General features: G+C 54.9%; 8 protein-coding genes across 8 annotated transcripts; 4 read left to right on the top strand and 4 right to left on the bottom strand.

Moving 5' to 3' along the window:
* Positions 1-122: 122 nt before the first annotated feature.
* A1O7_08046 (histone deacetylase 1/2) lies at positions 123-2326 on the bottom strand (the record flags this gene model as incomplete). Its single annotated transcript, XM_007762041.1, has 2 exons — positions 123-1247; positions 1298-2326. The coding sequence occupies 2 exons, from the start codon at positions 2324-2326 to the stop codon at positions 123-125; spliced, it is 2154 nt and encodes a 717-aa protein (XP_007760231.1).
* A 745-nt stretch (positions 2327-3071) lies between these two features.
* A1O7_08045 (26S proteasome regulatory subunit rpn11) lies at positions 3072-4085 on the top strand (the record flags this gene model as incomplete). The annotated part of the gene is made up of 1 exon (XM_007762040.1): positions 3072-4085. One exon carries the CDS (start codon positions 3072-3074, stop codon positions 4083-4085), a length of 1014 nt encoding a protein of 337 aa, XP_007760230.1.
* Positions 4086-4345: 260 nt separating this feature from the next.
* A1O7_08044 (uncharacterized protein) lies at positions 4346-5149 on the bottom strand (the record flags this gene model as incomplete). Its single annotated transcript, XM_007762039.1, has 1 exon — positions 4346-5149. The coding sequence occupies one exon, from the start codon at positions 5147-5149 to the stop codon at positions 4346-4348; it is 804 nt and encodes a 267-aa protein (XP_007760229.1).
* Positions 5150-5685: 536 nt separating this feature from the next.
* A1O7_08043 (uncharacterized protein) lies at positions 5686-7462 on the top strand (the record flags this gene model as incomplete). Its single annotated transcript, XM_007762038.1, has 2 exons — positions 5686-6828; positions 6875-7462. The coding sequence occupies 2 exons, from the start codon at positions 5686-5688 to the stop codon at positions 7460-7462; spliced, it is 1731 nt and encodes a 576-aa protein (XP_007760228.1).
* A 1284-nt stretch (positions 7463-8746) lies between these two features.
* Positions 8747-12469, top strand: A1O7_08042 (uncharacterized protein; the record flags this gene model as incomplete). The annotated part of the gene is made up of 2 exons (XM_007762037.1): positions 8747-8991; positions 9070-12469. 2 exons carry the CDS (start codon positions 8747-8749, stop codon positions 12467-12469), a joined length of 3645 nt encoding a protein of 1214 aa, XP_007760227.1.
* Positions 12470-12877: 408 nt separating this feature from the next.
* Positions 12878-14245, bottom strand: A1O7_08041 (uncharacterized protein; the record flags this gene model as incomplete). Its single annotated transcript, XM_007762036.1, has 1 exon — positions 12878-14245. The coding sequence occupies one exon, from the start codon at positions 14243-14245 to the stop codon at positions 12878-12880; it is 1368 nt and encodes a 455-aa protein (XP_007760226.1).
* An 885-nt stretch (positions 14246-15130) lies between these two features.
* Positions 15131-17217, top strand: A1O7_08040 (uncharacterized protein; the record flags this gene model as incomplete). The annotated part of the gene is made up of 7 exons (XM_007762035.1): positions 15131-15313; positions 15399-15459; positions 15521-15567; positions 15620-15886; positions 15921-16036; positions 16097-16505; positions 16579-17217. The coding sequence occupies 7 exons, from the start codon at positions 15131-15133 to the stop codon at positions 17215-17217; spliced, it is 1722 nt and encodes a 573-aa protein (XP_007760225.1).
* A 292-nt stretch (positions 17218-17509) lies between these two features.
* On the bottom strand, positions 17510-18112 carry A1O7_08039 (uncharacterized protein; the record flags this gene model as incomplete). The annotated part of the gene is made up of 1 exon (XM_007762034.1): positions 17510-18112. One exon carries the CDS (start codon positions 18110-18112, stop codon positions 17510-17512), a length of 603 nt encoding a protein of 200 aa, XP_007760224.1.
* Positions 18113-18785: the final 673 nt, after the last annotated feature.

Here is an 18785-nt window from a genome sequence, read left to right as displayed (position 1 = left end):
ACTTTTACACCCTGTAACTGACGTTCACCTCCAGAAGCACCCGCAGCAACTCAAGGACTCAAAACAATAGGCCACTTCTTCTTGTAATCGGGCGTGAACGGAGCAAAGCACGTCGAATCACCCTAAGATCCTTGCTTCGGGTCTGGCCCGCTCCCTGCCTCTGGTTCTCCTTCACCTTGTGCTGGTTGTTCGACAATAGTGGCCTCGGCGTCCCCGTCGGCAGCCTCTACCTTCGCCACGGCCTCCGTTTTAGCCTCGGCCTCGGCATTCGCCAGTTCTCGCTCCATCCGTCCTTCTTCTCGGGCTTTGGCGGCTTCATCGTCACCAATTACTTCTTGTTTGATGGCTGCCTCTTCGGCCGTTGCTCCGGTAGCTTCAGGTTCAGTTGTTGCTGGAGGAACATGCGGCGCGGGCACAGCAGTGGCGCTTTCATTTTCGGCTTCATGGGTTGTGGTTTCCGCGACTGTGGCGTTGACTGCGACCAGCGAAGGCTCTTCATCTCCCGGAACCGGCGGTGAATCGGGAGGGGTACGTTGCTGCTGTACTGTACTAGTCGCTTCCTCCATCGGATGTGGCAGCTCGTGTTGGGCTGCCGTAGCCGCGAGGATATGGCCATTCGGTGCGTCGGCGTCCCCCATCTCGACATCCACATCATCAACTGCTGGTGTGTCGTGGACTGGTGACTGAGGCCCAGCAACCGCCGCAGCACCGTTGACGTTTTCGCCGTTCTGGGGGCTGGGAGTCGGTTGCCCGATTCTTTCTAGATCATCATCCACATTCATCTCGTCTGCTGCCTCATCGGGTAGGCTTGATGCCTGTTGCGGTGTGCCCATTCCACTGCCTGTCTCGATACCCGAATCGTTGCCGCCCACATCCATGATGTGGCGGTAGTTTTGCATGACGCGTCGTTTTCGGCTGCCTGATGGGCGACCGTTTCCGTCTATCTCCATTTCGTCATCTTCGCTGTCTGATAGTTCGCCGTTCTTTTGTACGTATTTATCTGCTCTGCGCTGAGTGCGGCGCTTGTCGGTATTCTCATCCTCGTCGAGATCATCCAAAGCAGCTTCTTCATCATCGTTCATACCAAGCGAGTCCCGGGGAACGTCGGTCATTTGTACCGACGGGGCATGCGCGGTTCGCTTCATATTTTCAAGGACTTGCGTGAGGATTTTGTCCAAATATTCTCTCGAGTTGGCGTTGTCCATGTTGGATGGCCGAACATCAAGTTCATAGTCTGGGGCGTAGTACTGAGGCGGCGTTAGCAAAGATTGAATGGTCACCCGTGTCCTTGACTTACCTCGTAGTAGTCGTTGTATGGAAGGTTTGCTGTCATTTGCTCCCCCACCAGGCAGCCGGTCTCGAAAGCCCAAGTTCTTGCGACGTTCCGCATCGTGTAGCCACCTCCTCCAAGGATGAGGGTGGGGAGGTTGAAGGACTTGACAAATTGCACGCAGTTTGCATGACCCTTCATGCTAAGATTAAAGCAGCCTAGTCGGTCACCAGAAAGAGAATCACCTCCGCATTGCAACACGACGGCTGATGGCTGGTAGTACTCCATAGTGGCCCGAATGACGGGCTCAAAGATGCCTTTGTACGAAGTATCATCGATTCCGTCTCGGAGAGGGAAGTTGACAGCGTAGTGTTTGCCCAAACCCACTCCAATATCCCTGAGCTCGCCGGTACCGGGGAAATATTCGCCATATTTGTGGAAAGAGACAGTCATTACTCTGTCTGTGGTGTAGAAAGCCTCTTCCACACCATCGCCATGGTGGACATCGATGTCGATGTAGAGCACTCTCTTGTGGAACCTCAGAAGCTCGATGATGCCGAGAACAATGTCGTTGACATAACAAAACCCAGAAGCCTCTGATTTCTTTGCGTGATGCAGACCTCCAGCCCAGTTGATGGCAATGTCTGCCTTCTGGCGGTTCAACCTGGCGGCGCCTTCCATCGAACCACCCGCACTGATTCCGCAGAACTCGAACAGGCCGTCAAAGACAGGACAATCATCTCCGACGTTGTACTTTTGCTGCTCTTTCTGGTACGAGTCCATGTTATCCGGGGTGACTTTCGCAAGGAAATCGATGTACTCGTCGGTGTGAAACTGGGTCATCTCGTACTTGGAGGCGGGCTTCGCGCGGTAGATCTCCATCTTCTTGTAGAGGCCATAGTTCATGACCAGGGAATGAGCAAGCCGTATGCGGTGAGGCTTCATGGGATGGCCCGAGACATATGCGTAGTTGCCCACGTCCGAGTCGTAGAAATAGGCGACTCTCTTCTTGTCCTCGCGCTTGTGGTTTGGAGCATCGACTGGGGCGAACGCCATGCTGGCCTAAGCGCCGTCGAGGCGAAAGATCAATAGAAAGGACGACGCGGAGGGCGCGCAGCGAGATGGAGAAGAAGCGCAAAGAGGATTCCTTTCAGTTGCTCAATGGTGAGGGATGGCCAGATGGTATTCTCATGGACTTGCACAGACAATGGCACGCTCCTTCTCAGGTCGGCGACTGCGTTGTCCTGCTGGATTGTCCCGAAGCCGCACAGATGAGGGTGTGAGCAGGTGAACCGAGTTGCGAGTCGCGACGTGAACCGCAGGTTGAAAGTCCTAGAAGCTGCTCGGGCCCGTCTATTTCTTGTCTCCAACGCTTGTCACTTGGACCTGCGGTGCCTGCGGAGGAGCACCAGCCCCAACCAGCCAGTGACGAGCGGCTCCAACGCCGCTAGCCGCTTCCATCGTGGTGTGGGTCTTGGAGATGTGGACGCAAGTTGGATGCGTGCCTGGCATTGCATCTGCATCTGCAGCAGCTGTTGGTTTTTAAAGGTAGTTCATCAGACACTGTGGTCAATTCGCGGATTGACCAGAAAAGCGTAAACACTTGAATTACCACAGATTCTTTCCAACTACGGCTCAGGCGGTTCCAACCTAGCTGCGTTCCGAATCTACCGATTGATCTCTGCCACGGACTCACCTTGACCTGAATTATCAATCTTGGATTCCTACAACACACAGTAAAACCCTGCCCGTCCTCCCTCAAGGTCGCCTTCATCCTCACCCTCACCTCCGCTGCATCACGATGGACCGCTTCAACCGCATGCTCGCCGCCGCCCAAATCGGCCAGCAAAGTGGCGGCGACACCAACCTCGTTGACAACTCCGAAACCGTCTACATCTCCTCCCTCGCTCTGTTAAAAATGCTCCGCCACGGCCGTGCCGGTGTACCCATGGAAGTCATGGGTCTGATGCTGGGCGAGTTTGTAGACGACTTCACCGTCCGCGTCGTCGACGTGTTCGCTATGCCTCAATCAGGAACGTCCGTCAGTGTCGAGTCTGTCGACCCGGTGTTTCAGACGAAGATGATGGACATGTTGCGCCAAACAGGTCGGCTTGAGACGGTGGTGGGATGGTACCACTCGCATCCTGGGTTTGGCTGTTGGCTTTCAAGCGTGGATATCAACACACAACAGTCCTTCGAACAACTGACACCTCGCGCCGTCGCCGTGGTGGTCGACCCCATCCAGTCCGTCAAGGGCAAGGTCGTGATCGATGCCTTCCGCCTTATCAACCCGCAGGCTATCATGATGGGTCAGGAACCGCGACAGACGACTTCCAACCTCGGCCACTTGAACAAACCCTCGATCCAAGCACTCATCCACGGTCTAAACAGACACTACTACTCGATTGGCATTCAGTACCGCAAGACGGGGCTTGAGGAAAACATGCTCATGAATCTACACAAGGAAGTCTGGACCGAAGGGCTGGAGCTCCCCACGTCATTCAGCAACGAGCGCAAGAGGAACGAAGAGGGCTTGCAACAATTGGTGCATCTAGCAGAGGGTTACGAACGACGGGTACGGGAAGAAAACGAGCTGACGCCCGAGCAGTTGAAGACGAGATACGTGGGCAAAGTGGATCCGAAGAAACACATCGAGGATGTCGGCCAGAGGTTGATCGAGGACAACATCGTGGCTGTCAGTCGGCAAATGATCGACAAGGAGGCAAGCGTGGCTAAGAGGCCGATGCAAGCTAACGGCAATGGAACGCACATGCATGGCGAAAACGAGGAGATGGAAGTTGACGAGGACCTGTAGGAGCGCAACCGGCACAGCTCATGAATTACTTGCACCAGGAATTGTAGGCAGGAAAGGGCACGGTACGGCATCGGTGGGCGCAGGCTTGGAATTCTATCGTCGGGATGAGAACCACCATGTACGGCGTTGGCTTCCTCTAGAAGAAAGAGCTGTCTTTCCAGCACAGCCACTTCGAAATACCGACCGGCGATGCCGGCGATTGTAGAAGAGACCTTCGTGATAAAACCTGCTAAGGATCGTGTGGGGATTAAAATTGATAATTACTGGAAGAACATCCGCTTCACTCCTGCTGGGGTGGCAAGAGCCTTGGTCGGGCCTATGGTACATGTTTTGCCAGTTGATTCTGCTTCCTTGCGCAACCGGGTCACTAAAGGGCCGGTCGCCTCGACACCCGGATTGCCGTCCATCTCAATGTGCGTTACCTGCGGCACGCACAGCAGCACGTCGCGAAGGAGGTCACCGCAGAAGTCCGTGTAAAAATCCAGCGACACCCGGTATTTCTCGAACATGGGCAAACTCGGGTCCAGCTCGACAAAGACCTTGAGCGTCTGGACGGCGGAAAGCCTGGACAGGCGCTTTGCCAGCAATTTGCTCACGCGCCACGATTTTGGCGGACTGGTCCAGCTTGATCCCACTGTCACCTCCATCTTCGTTAGCATGGCGCGATACATGGGCCGCAATTCTTGGATAACGGGTGCAGGCGTAAAATCCTGGAGAGGAAAGATGCGGAAGCTCGTGGTACTGTAGAGCACGTAAGCAGCTTCCTGGTGGGTGCGCTTATTTGTAGCCATTATTGCGGTTCGGCATGGTCTCAGCCGACCGTCCACAAGGCGATAGCCTGGCTTGCTGAACAGTATCAAGCGGTAGATCCTGTTACGGATCTCTGCAGGAAGGTCGAAGAAGGGAAACGGACCGCCCTCAAGCGTCAGCGTCCCCACAGTTTTCACGAGCGACGCAGCTTCAGTCAAGGTGCTTCCGTTCTGCTTGTCCTTCCTAGAATATCTCTTGCCATGATCTTGAGGGATCGGAAAGGCGTTGACGAGGCCATCCTTCCACGACGGCATCGGAGCTATTCCTTGGAAATATCGCAGCAGTCGTAGAATGTAGGGCCCAGGGCAGGACAAGGATGGATGCGCGCACAGTTCAGCGCTCTGAAACTGGCGCGCTCATACACTCATCGTGATGGATGGGCGGGCAAAGGGTGTACCGTCCTTACGGGGCGACTGAAAGATCATAGGCGGGCCTCTCGTGCGCTCTTGAGGAGGACGGCGTTTGTGGTTTGTTCTGCCCAGCTAATACAACTCCTCGAACATATGGTGTATGTCTGTGAACGGCGAGTCAAATTTTCCTGGGTTGAATATCAACTTTCTTATGAAGAAGAGAAGAAAGAGAAGAAGAGAGAAGAGCGAAGAGAGAAGACTAAGTGAGGAGGCGAGAAAATCGACTCCGCTTCCTGCCAAGCGATTCGGAGAAAGTGCAGTGAACAGCATCCGAGCCGCAGTCGAAAGTTTGTCGTGGTCTTCTTAGCTAGGGCTTATTCTCTTCGGCCTGACCATATCGCATCTTCATCACTGCCTATCGAGCACGAGTGGATGGAGAGATGCTCAGACGCGCAGCCTTACCTCTCCTGAGAGGGCGCACTGGCATCCGGCCTCAAATCCTGCAAGCACAGCTGCAGACCCAGTTGCGATACTACGCCAAAGGAGATCGTCCGAGGGAAGCAGGATACCAGGTGCCCGGGAGCACGAAGCAGCCGGTGCAGCAAAAAGAGCCTCTACGAAAAGTCCCTTTTGTTCAGTCCACGCCCTCTCCCAACGCCGAGCCAGATGCGTCACGAAACCCAAAGCCGCATCCAGAAGCCACTCCATTCGGCGAGGATCCTACGCGAGACCTTGACGATGTCTCTCAGTCAGTATCCAGAGCGAGCGGCCGGTCGTTGAGGCAAGAAGATGATCGCATCAGCGAGGCCGAAAAAGACGCGAGCGGACAGCAACCGACATCTACATCAGAGCCACGAGAAGTGGATCAGGCACAGCAGCCTCTGCCTGATCTGACAAGGGGCATTCCCTCCACGTTGGACGCGGAGTTACGCAACGCCCAGTCAAGACAGGCGGCTACACAAGGGAGCAGCCTTAACATTACTGAAGATCCTGCTGAAGAGTTACCGGCTGGGACGCGCGGCCGCGACGGCGGTGACGTACCAAGAGAAGAATATGTTTCATCCAGTGACCGGAGGAAGAATGCGGCATTCAGGTACATGTACATCATTCTGGGCTTGGGGATCGTCGGTGGCTCCGTCTACATGGGCCGCAACTGGGCCGACGAGGAGGAGGAGAAAAAGCACCAAGACGCGCCGTCGGGCTGGGGTTTCACATCTTTCTACAACCGCGTCACCGCTCGCCTGGGAGACATGATGAGCTATTATCGTGATCCTGTGACCACGAAGTTACTGCCCGATGAAGACCCGGATCCGAATTTCCGGTTCCCTTTCGTCCTGGTCGTGAGCTTGGAGGACATGCTGGTGCATTCGGAGTGGACTCGTGAGAAGGGATGGCGGATAGCGAAACGGCCGGGAGTCGATTACTTCCTGCGCTACCTCTCTGCTTACTATGAGATCGTGCTGTTCACAAGTCAGCCGTCCGCTGTGGTCGATCAGGTGATCAGGAAGTTGGACCCTTTCTCCATGATTCGATGGCCTTTGTTCCGCGAAGCGACCCTGTACAAGGACGGCGGGTACATCAAGGTGAGTGTGAACTTATGGCGCCGACGACAGTAGCTGACCGACGCAGGATCTTTCCTACCTCAACCGAGACCTCAAAAAGGTTATCATCATGGACACCGATCCCCACCACGTCAAGCATCAACCCGAGAATGCCATCATCCTACCCAAGTGGACCGGTGACCCCAAGGACCAAACACTGGTCCAGTTCATCCCCTTCCTCGAATACCTGGCAACGATGGGTTTTGAGGACACGCGTGAGGTGCTAAAGTCGTTCGAAGGCACATACATCCCTGCCGAATTTGCCCGGAGAGAGAAGCTTCTCCGGGCCAAGTTCGAAGCAGAACAAGCGGACAAGGGCAAAAAGCGGCCAAAGAAGACACTCGGCGCCCTTTCATCAGCCCTGGGAATATCCAACCGCAGTCCAGACGGCCTGGACAGTGCCGAGGACGGCAAGATGCTGTGGGATCAAATCCGAGAAAGGGGCCAGAAACAGTACATGGAGCTTGAGAAGAAGATCCAAGAGGAGGGTGCCAAATTCTTGGCCGACCGCGAGGCAGAAGAGAAGAAGTACCAGGAGGAGATGTATAAGAGCATGAAGCCCACGGGCTGGTTCTCCGGTCTGCTAGGAGGCGGACAGAAAGAGGCAGAGAAGTGAGGCGATTTGATTCCTCGTTGCTCAGTGGGAGGAGATGTCTTTCTGTAGGCTTTGGCTTCTCCCTGCAGACGACCTCCCCGTATGATGTACAAACAATTGTGGATATTCACGGCGACCAGCGAGTCGACCACGGGACATGAGACTGGGGAGGCCCTCAAAATCAGAACACTATCTCCCTTCATGTACACTTTAGGATTTTTGGTGTCGGCAATAGACATGGCACGAATCTGATCGTGGGGTTTCTGATTTCCAGAAGCCATAGCGCTTTTCCACAGTCTCCTGAAACTCGTCCGTGTCCTAAAGGAGTATATGCGCCAGCCAGCGTTGCTCTGTGTGTGACGAAGGTTGACGATGAGGTAGCAAGTGTTTAATATCGAAGACGCGCGGACCATTAGACCATAGTGAGACCCGCTTACACAGTACGAGGTACTGCGAGAAGACCCGAGGATTCTCTCCCTACCTAAGCAGTATCGGACTGAGCGACCGAGTACGGCGTGTTTGTACCAGTGTACTTTCTACAGAGTTCCTGCAAGGGCACATATCGCCCGAGCATTGCATTTAAGCTCCTTAGAGCTTCTAAATAAAGAAGTCATCTATGCACGCCTCTGCTGACCTAAGCTTCTTGCGGTGACCCCCAATGATTCAAGTGAACGTCTTTGCAATGCCTGAAGGCACAGTATGTAGGCGATCCGACGGCTCGCGTTGGGGCTCTGGAGCCCGTACCATTGGTGGTCGTTCTCGCTTCAAGGCATACAGTACATGCTAGCAGCTGGCTGCCGGAAATGTTACGCTAGGTATGCGAGAGGATCTCGTGGAGAGCATCACGTTGGCAGTAATTAGAGGTGGCTTAGTGGATGGCGGTGCCCCTACGGGCTAGAGTCACGACTTGCAGGCGCGGTCGGCACGAGCGGCTACCCAAGAGTTTAGGCCACTAACAGCTGTGCTAAGATTCTTTCCCAGCGCTGACAACCTTGAGCCTCTCAATTCGTCTCTCATCATCACCTTAGTATCGAATCGAGGACGTTCCATGTCGGCGCCGCCCATCTCCCACGATAAACACAAAACGATCTCCACGCCCTAGCACTTCCTCTCGTCAATTGGTGCGTCAACTGGGGAGCGGCCCGTGGCATTCGCGACAGAAAAGAAGGGATTGTTTCCTTCTTCCCGTCGCGAACAAACGCGTTCATGGAGGCATGGAAGATTGAAACAATCACCATCATGTCGAATCTTTCGAACCTGTACTAGTGGCGCGCTCATCAACACCGCGTGGAGACTTCAGCAGTAATGTCGTCCGGAGTGAATGTGCACCCGCCATTGCAAACTGGTTCGTCAATCTCACACGAAGATGATATTCCGCCTCAGCCACTAGACCAACACGAACCTCAGTATCAGAATGGCCTGGGTCTAGCCTTATCACATGACCGGTCCGACATTGATAGTCCTATCCAGCCGCCAGAAACGATCCGCCCCGACTCGCAAAGTAAGCCTGCCGTCGCTTTTCATCAGCTGCCGATCGAGGTATTAGAAAGGTGTGTCTCCAGCATTCCACCATTTACTCATAGCTTGCCCGGTCTTTGTCCGAAGGTGGCTCGCTAACATTGAGCAAGGATACTATGGATGGTCGACGCCAACGTCTTCGCATCTTTGGCCATACTGAATCGCAATTGGTACAAAGCGGCACAGAACCGAGAACTCTACGCCCACCATCTATCTCGATGTCCATCATACGCCTTGTCCAACACGATCATCACCGGTCCGTTCCGCAAATTTGATCTCTACCGCCTGAAGACCAAGTTCGCTGCAGAAGTTCGCCGCAACCTGTTCGAAGCATACTTGAGGCCGCGCCAGAGTCTTGTCAACTTGATTTCCGTGAATGCAAGTTCTTCTGCCGCCTTGCCGGGTGCGGAGGCATTCCGGTTTTCGTTTTCTCCCAATGGCCAGACGATCCTCGCCCTCAGCTCATCGAGGATATATGTGATCGATCCAGTCACCGAGCCTATCACTGTGCGCCATGAACTCAAGACTATGAGACGGCCGTTAGCTGCGTCAATCACGGATGACGGCACAATCCTGGCCGTCTTGTCATCGAAGCATCAAGCCAACGTGTACCATCTGACAGCAGAAGGTGTCAAGCACGTGCAGGTCTTGGTCATGGATAACCCGCCGAGGACGATTGCGTTAGCTCCGGAGGGCACGGTGCTGGCTGCTTCTTATGAAGGTGGGGTTGAGGTCTTTTCGCTGGCTCCCAACGCCTTGTCGACTGACCGACGAGCTGTTCGAAGTGAAGGAGTTGACACCCTGAACTTCTCTGGCGACGGGTCGATGCTTGTCGGCAGTACTCAGAGTCTGGAGGAACCGTCAGCTGTGGTCATTACTGCTCCATTCTACACCGAGAACGACCTGCCGCCAAAAGAGGTGCACAGTCGGATGTGGACGACCCAGATTCTCTTTCCTCAAATCAGCAGTATCTGCAGCCACGCTGAACTACTGCAAGGACACACCGAAGGCGATGCAAATTGGATCTTTGCTTATGATCACACCCTCATGTCGTACAGGGCAGTGCGGACCGATGACACCAGAACAGGCGTGGCCTACTTTTTGAATCCCGCAACGAACCGTCGATTCAGCTTGCCAGTCCCATCAACTGCTCCAACCGCCACAGTGTGTGGGACCCTCGTTGTCGCTGGGTTTAGTGGGAGCGGCCTCTGGATTTATGGAGTCCCCGAAAAGCTTGACGTTGCTCCGGACATGGGCTCTGTCGTGGAACGTCATGAGCACCGTCTGCAAGGCAGAAACTTCCCGCTCACCTCTGCAACCGGTCATGTGGAGCCTCTGATGGCGTATTCGCCCTCGGTATCTGGAGGCAGTGATGATTTTGAGGATGACTCGCTTGCTGCGAAAGTTGAGTGGCGTGAGAGCTTGTTCGTCAAATGCCAACACATTAGGAGTCTGGATGGTGCTACTGCAGCAAAGTGGGTGGAAAGGTGCGAAGATAGACCGTGCAGTTTCGGCGGCAAGAGATTGGTTGTTGTGGCCCCTGGTGGCATCGACCAGTTTGCTGAAGAACTCGGAGATGAGACCATGCCCGTCGATGGGTCCCGCCTCTCGATCTTGGACTTCGATTACTCGCCATCTACAGGTCCCGACCGTGAAATCACTATTGAGGTCGGCGAGAAAGAACCAATGCTCCTTACTGAACAAATTGGTGACATGGAGATCGAAGTTGCAATGGAAAGACGACGAACTGTGAGAGAACGGGCAAGAGGGGGAATCAGGGCACCTCTGGGTCGTTCAGCCACTATGGCCTCGGCGAACCAGGGCTCGAGGCTCAGGAGTGTCTCCCAAGCGTCTTCGCCTTTGGATATCGACGCTCAAATCGCTCTGGCCAATGCTGTACCGCGCGCACCTCAGCCCGCTCAGCAGCCGTCACCGAATCTGCATCGCGCTGCCACGGCTGCTGGGTTCTCTACAGCTCGATATCCTCCCCGGCCACCTCTCGCGCAGCAACAGGCTGGGTCCCAACCTCAGCAATTGGACGGCTGGGAGACACCCCCTCCGCCCTATACCTCTCCGTCTCTTCGTGGCCACACCCCGGTGCAGTTGGGCTCGCCCCTTATCCAGGCTCGTCCAATGGGAGTGACGCCTATGCAAATGGCGGGAATCCCAGAAAACGGGCACGTCACGCATGTACATCCAGGAATCGGCCACGGCCATCCCATGCACCACCAAGCACAATTCGCGCCTGTCCCGATGCACGTTCCCCCTCAACCGGCTCATGTAATGCCGCAGAACGTTCTTCCTCCTGGCCGCAGTGGACCTCAATATCAGGCTTCGGTGCCCACATCGAGACCCGACCTGGCATATGCTCCAGCAGCTGACACATTCAAGCCTCCGAGCCCCATCTACCATGGTCCCCCTGCAGGCGCAAACTTTGCTCCGACAGCTTCAGAAGGCTCATCGAGACCGGTGTCTCATGAGGGCCGGATATCGCCCTACCAACAGACAGCGGTGTCCCAACGACTACAGAATCCTGACCATTCAACTCCCGCCAATCTTACACAACCGTCTCACAATGCGTTCAATGCAGCTCAAACACAGCAACCTTCCTCAAGCTCAGTCACATTGACAGGGCCGAATCTACAAGCCCGTCTGCAGCAGCCCGTCCCGCCAACTCCGCCATCGTTCCAGCATATGTCTCATGTGTACGACGATACAAGTCTACCTAACGCGCAGCAATTTGCAGCCCTCCCTGGCACTCAGGCAGGTCCATACGGTGTGGCGCCTCCGACAGCCGACCAAATGGCCAACCTGAACCGTCGAATGTCCAACACGACACGAAAACCCGTGGCACCCATCACGACCAATGGTGCTCCTTATTCAAATTCGGCGAGGCGTGATCTCAGTGGTGGTTCGGGTGTACCGCCATCGCCACCTCCAGGTGCCTGGGGCGCCGCCGGTGTCCCCGGTTCTCCCTCGTTCAACCAAGCCATCAACGCTCCCAATGGTCTAACGAGGGACAATTCGAGAGGAAGTGGTCGGTCGATACCTATTTCTGCGTCTACGCCAAACTTGCATGCTGCTCCGTCAGCCCGTGCTCAGCGACCGGGGATGGGCAGATTAGACACCATCGACAGTATATCCAGCTCATACGGACCCGGGGAACCAGCTCCAAGATCGCTCAGTATTACGCAGCCACTGTCCCAACTGCCGCAGTCGCAAGCGCCACACTATCCATACCATCAACATCTACCACAGCAACAATTGCAATACCAGCAGACGCAGAATTTCCAGCCAAGGGCTTGGACGGGCGACAGTGACGGTGTCAGCCCGATCCAGGACGGCGGTCGACGAGTGCTGTCCGATCCCACGCTGCTAGCCTCAAGCAAGAAGAGAGGCAAGCGGAAGAAGGGCGAAGAAGTGCCACCACGGAGCCAGACCCCCAATCCGACCAGCTCGGGGGGAGTGAAAGAAGCAAAGAAAAAGGGAAGTAGATGTGTGGTCATGTGAATGCAAAATAGATGTTCAAGCAACGAGACGAGCAATGTGAAGAGTGATGGTGATGACCAGGTAAAGGCGCGCTTCTTGGAACACCACTTGTGGACCCGTCGGTCTTTACGTCTATTACTCTGCTGGGGAATACAGTGCGGCAGACATTTGCGTGGCAAGAAGCCTTTCAGCTGCGTTGAGCGAAGATTTGGGTTCAGATCCTTCCCCGACAAACGTATATTTTCTATTATATCGCAAATTTTGGGTAGGCCTCTATGGGACCATGCATGCATAGCGCGATCAACAACGGGGAAATTGCAACATGCTCTCTACTTATCCTAGGATGCGTTGTCGAAACCCTTATCACCCGGTGCCTCTCCGAACCCTTTCTAGGAGGAGAGCTTCGGCGTGGTGGCCCCAGTAGCTAGCTCACCATTTCAACGCCTGTTCCCATTTCTGGACAAATGCCTCGACGGCGCGCACGAACGTCGCGACGTGCTCGTCCGCGAGCATGATGTTGAGTGCTACAAAGCCGCGCTGCGCCATGTAGATGCCCTGCTCGAGCATGTGGTGATAGAACAGTCCTCCCAAGACGTCGCGGTCTGGTCCTGCGAAGTGGACGGCCATCAGACTTCCCACGCCCTTGACGAACATCTTCGGCGGTCGCTGCGGATGCTCCGCCACGTGCAGTTCGTCCGCAATGGGAGCGGCTGGCACGGTCGCGTCACGCAGAATGCCTCTATTGGAAAGGACGTCCATGACTTGGCTGGTCAATTTCTCGCCGAGCCCGTTCAAGGCGTCCACCTTCTCCGCAGTCAATAGCCCACAGCCCGCAATTCCCGCGTTCATGGTGAACACATTATTATTGAAAGTGCCTGGATGCTCAAGCTTGCCGGTCCTGGGATCGTACAGCGCCATGATGTCCCGACGTCCTCCGAACGCCCCGAAACTCATGCCACCGCCAATCCACTTCCCCAGTGTCGTCAGGTCGGGCGTCACGCCGGTCTGCGACCCGAGCCCGTGGTAGTGCAGTCGCGATGTCATGACTTCGTCAAAAATGAGCAGCGCGCCGTGCTCGCTGGCTAGGCGACGCAGTATGCCTAGGAACTCGGCAGAGCCTGCGTAACAGCCTCCGGACCCGAGCATGGGTTCTACCAGGATCGCGGCGAGGGAGTCTTTGGGAAGTGACTGAACCAGGGCCTCCGTGCCGGCGACGTCATTGTATGTGCTCAGAACGAAATCGTGGGGCAGGTTGATGGACGGTTTCCCCGAGGGCGCCCGTCCTGAGATGGTCGAGCCGTGGTACCCCTTGTTGAAGAGCAGGACTTTCTTCCTCCCTGTGAATGCCAGGGCTGTGGCCAGGGCCATCATATTCGCCTCCGTGCCCGAGTTGACGAATCTGACTAGGTCGATGGAGGGGAATCGCTCACACACGATCTTCGCTAGCTGGGGTTCCAGCGCGTTGTGCCCGCCGTAGTTCCATCCGTTCTCGATGGCCGATTCCAAGGCGGACCTGATTACCGGGTGATTGTGGCCATAGATGGCAGCGGTGTACTCTCCGAGGAAATCAGTGTAACTCTGCCCGTCGACGGTGGTGAGGTGGGTGTCCTGGCCGGAGGAGATCGTGAGCGGAAATGGTGTGGTGTGCAGAACTGTGCGAGTGTTGCCGCCGGGGAGATAGTTGCATGCTCGATCGTGGATCTTGAGCGACTCAGGGTGTGATTTTGTGTACCGAGCGTGCGCTTGCTCGAGGGCCGCGTTGAGGGAAGTGGTGATGGTCTCTGAAACAGAACCCATGGTAGATTTCGTGCGAACAGCGCAATGGAACTGGAAAACAAATCAATTACCTCTTCTATATGAATATTGACAATGAAACATGACAAGAAGAATATCACTCGAGGGGTCAAGCTGAAAGTGGTGGCTCAATTAAGCATCACACGCTGTCGAGCGCCCTTTGATCATTGATAGCGGCGTTGAGAGGTCGCTGTCCCTCGCAGATCCCCGCATGCTGACGGGCGATTACTTCGTACAGTAATTAACTGATGAACTCAGCGTGCGACTCTCTTTCATTGGGCAGCACAACAGAAGATATCATGATCGCCGTTGGAACTCAAGAGTGTAAACTTCTAGCCTGACTTGAGAAGAATGTGGCCTTCGCGGGCGTTGTTGTCAGCAAGGCGTCACGTTGATACGAATCGCTTTGAGGGACAAAGGAACAGGAGAAGTCCTGAGAGCTTCTCCTCAGGATTGCATGCAGCTGCAACAGCTCAGTCGTCTCATTGGACACGGACTTCAAAGCGGCAGGCTAAGGTCACCTTAGGGATAGGTGAAGGTGAAGGTGAAGGTGAAGGTGAAGATGAGCTGAGCGCGATGTGTAAATGGCAGACGGATACTCAGCGTGCAGGTGACGGCCAGATATTTTGACTGCAGCTTTGCGGAAGTCGCCATCTGCTGGTCACATAACACATGAAATGCTCCTTGTCTGCAGCCAGGGTCGTACACAGTAGTTTCTCCATCAGCTCGACCTTCTCTGGCTTTTTTCTCTGCTTTGGGATTCATCGCTGGCGATTCCTCACCAAGCTCTATTTAGCTTCATTAGCTTCTCGATTAAGCCTCTTGCCCACCAGGGACCGATCCGGCTACTTGCAGGGCAGAAGCCAAGCAGACGATTCCGCCCAAACCATGGGTCCCTCCGGAAGACGAACTTCGGCCTTGAAGGAGTCGCTGCACGCTTCCCCGGATGGCCGTCGTATCTCAGCCCATCCTGAGGACGAAGGCGAAAGCGTCTCAGCTTCACACCGGCGGCTTCGCGAGCATCCCGCCCACAAATCTCATGCCGCGCTCGACACCCATAAAGCGAGTACGGTAAGTACGCATCGGTGTCCAATCCAGACTGTTCCGACGCTATGTCCCCTGCCGTAAAGACCTCATCGCTAATTACGTCCGTTAGGGCGTGATTTGGACGACAGAACAAGCTCAAAAGCACGGGTTCTCTGATGAGCCGGAGAAATGTACGTCGATAAGGCCTCTCGTGGCTGTTTGATTACTGGCTCGATCCTAACAACGCACAAGGGGCGAATCTGGGTCAAGGCGCTCCAGAAGTCGGTGACATTGATGGTGTACGTTGTAACAAATCAATCTCCAGCTTCAGCCTAGCTAAACGGCCCCCAGTGTTTCCCTCGGCCCAAGTCCATTCCCTTGAACGACAACTCAGGAGAATATGGCCCGACAGCCGGCATCAAGTCTCTGCGGACCGCAGTGGCGAACCTTTATAACCACGACTACCGACAAGGAAAGGAGAGCCAGTACACATGGGAGAATGTTTGTATCGTGCCGGGTGGTAGAGCTGGCTTGATCAGAATCGCTGCCGTGCTGGGCAATGCGTATCTCGCCTACTTTACCCCCGATTATTCAGTATATGAGCAGGCGAGTATTTCGGTCCTGCGCGTACGTACATGCTAATGAATCCAAGATGTTGGGCTTGTTCCGGAGTTTTGTTGCCATCCCTACTCCGCTGTCCGCTGCTGATGGATACCATGTCCATGCCGATAAGATCAGGGAAGAACTCGCAAGAGGGACATCGGTGATGTATGATTTCCAAGAGCCTCAGCGGAGCTCTTCTACGTCGCTCATGCTGACACCTCCCAGCTTGACCTCAAACCCTCGCAACCCGACCGGCCACGCCCTGCATCCCGAAGAACTCTCCTTGATCCAGGATATCTGCCGCGATAAGGCGACCTTGATCTTCGACGAATTCTATTCCGGCTACCGTTATGACACAGACTGCGACGGGAGCACTATTTCAGCGGCGTCCAACGTTATTGATGTCGACCGCGATGATGTGCTCCTGATCGATGGCCTGACCAAGCGCTTCAGGCTACCAGGCTGGAGGGTCGCATGGATTGTGGGACCCAAGGATTTTATCAAAGCCCTCAGCTCAAGCGGGAGTTATCTCGACGGCGGCTGCAATGTGCCCTTTCAGGAGGCCGCGGTTTCGATGCTCGAGCCCGCACTGGTTAGAAAAGAGATGGCGGCATTGCAGAGCCACTTCAAAGCGGTACGGCGGGCGTATCCCCTTAATTGTAAAGCTGACTAGTACTGTACGGTGTACTGACCATTTGAACGATTAGAAACGCGACTACGTCCTCAAGCGACTCGGCGAAATCGGGTTCAGACTAGGCGATCAGGAGATCCCCGAGTCTACGTTCTACATCTGGCTGAGCTTGGAAAAGTTGGAGCCTCCGTTGCCGAAGAACTCGCCAATCGACATCAGCAACGGGTTGGCTTTCTTCGATGCTTTGCTCAAAGAGAAGACGATTGTCGTGCCGGGCATCTTCTTTGACCTCAATCCAGCAAAGCGGCGCGACCTGTTCGACAGTCCCTGTCATCATTTCGTCCGAATCAGCTATGGGCCGACAATGGAGCGATTGCAGATGGGTCTCGACGGTATCGAGAGGGTCGTCAAACGCGCTAGAGGCGAATTTGGACATTCCGACAGTGCGGTTGACGATGAACCCGATCAGAAGAGCAACCAAAGACCTGTTCAGTCTTCAAAATCGCAGGCAAACAGCGGCATAACGGTCAAGGGGAACGCCACGAGTAAGGACGACATCCGGGACGACCAAATGAAACATAACCGACATATTACAGATGATACTAGAGGTTCTAGCGATGATACATTTAAAGTTACAGGCTCTGGACCCATCCGACCGATCATGGCCTCTTCAACGCCTTATCGAAGATTCACACTAGATAGCGATTTGCCATAACTTTCATGATGACGGTCAATACTATGAGACACGAACGTGATGTTCTGCAGCTCCACGCTATTATCGTCCCAGCCTCTCATGCGCGTTATAACGGAGCTTTAGGGGGGCTCGGTAGCTCTGGTAATTTGGGCGTCGGCAGCTTCACCTTCGGTACCCCGACTTTCGGTACCTTGACTTTCGGGAGTTTGACTTTAGGCAGCTTCACCTTTGGCAGAGATAAATCAAGCCCTGAGGATCAGTTCCTTGGTTAGCTTTTAGGACGTCTTCCTTACAGAGTGGGGGAGGCGATAGCTTACAGGAGTGCCAATGTGAGGTCACCGTGGATGCTCGCCTTGAGCTCGATCTCAATGTCCAGGTTCAACTCTATGCGCAACTTGAGGCCGTCCTGATCCATGGGATCCTTGCCGCTGCTGTCCTTGGTGTCGACAGGTTGTGCCGTCTCGAGCGGTTGCGTGGGAGGCGCCCCACGCCAGGGGATCTCTCCCCGAAGCATGCGTGCGTACGTGACGGGACCGGTCATTGACTGTGACGGTGGCTTTATCCGATCGAACGGTTGCGCTTCGGTAATGTCTCGCGGGTCGGGGTTCTTGAGCCATTGCGGCTGGTCTCTCTGCTCGGGATCTCTCTTCGCCACCTGCGTGCCGGGATGGTCTTGGGTCTCTTCAGCCTGCTCGTTGATCGAGGCCATCGACTGCGCAGAGGCATTGCCCGACTGGCTCTTTGCCTGAGCTTGTCTCTGTCGCTGGTTTTGTCGCCTGCGCCGTCTTGATTGTGACCTGGATCGAGACTCGTAACCTTGATCATCTACATCTGTCGTCGACACCTCTGAGTTGCTGCGGTTCAGGCCGGGCCGAGGAGTTTTCTCCGGAGTTGGTTGTTGCTGTGGCTCTGACATGGTGGTCACAAAGTGATAGGGAGGTCAGAGGCAAGAAAGGATAGGGGAAATAGGCGGCTAGCAAGTAGGCGAGTTGATGCTGAGGGTGCAAAAAGGAAACACAAGTTAAGGTCGAGAAACTCGCATGCGAGCAAGACCCTCGGCCAGGGAGAGAAGACTGGGAAAAGCAGTCAAGGTAGCAACGACATCATCGTGACCAGGGTCTACTTTCCCCAGACCTGTTTGCGGTTAACTGCATCGGTCACGGGCGTGTGCCGCTTCAAGCGGCAAGATCGTCCGACTGTGATCAGAAATTGGGCGGATCAACGGCTATCTCGTCGATGGCGCCATGGACCAAGATTTTGGACACTTCGAAACGTGGGTGGCTTCGGAAGTTGGAAGGATCCCTGTTCAGTCTGTGGCACTCCCAGCCACAGGCTCACCCTGATTCGAGGACCGGAACGCTCACGGCCCCGTCTGCCACAGCTCAATCGTGGCGCGCGACCATGGGTGCGGGGTGTGGCGTTACCATGACGTCGTAACAAGGCTGGATAGTGTCGACACTCTGTGATACTCGTGCTTCAATTTCTCGGTAAGCAAAGATCAAAGTGATTATAGCGAAGTCCGTTCTAGCCAGAATGCTGTGGCTATACAATGTCACAAGTCCGCTTCAGTCGGCACAATTCTCACGTTG

This window comes from Cladophialophora yegresii (assembly GCF_000585515.1).
Source record: "Cladophialophora yegresii CBS 114405 chromosome Unknown aczIN-supercont1.6, whole genome shotgun sequence".
Classification (NCBI taxonomy): Eukaryota; Fungi; Ascomycota; class Eurotiomycetes; order Chaetothyriales; family Herpotrichiellaceae; genus Cladophialophora; species Cladophialophora yegresii.
The sequence above is the reverse complement of the archived record's forward strand: the minus strand, read 5'-3'. Positions and strand labels throughout refer to the sequence as shown.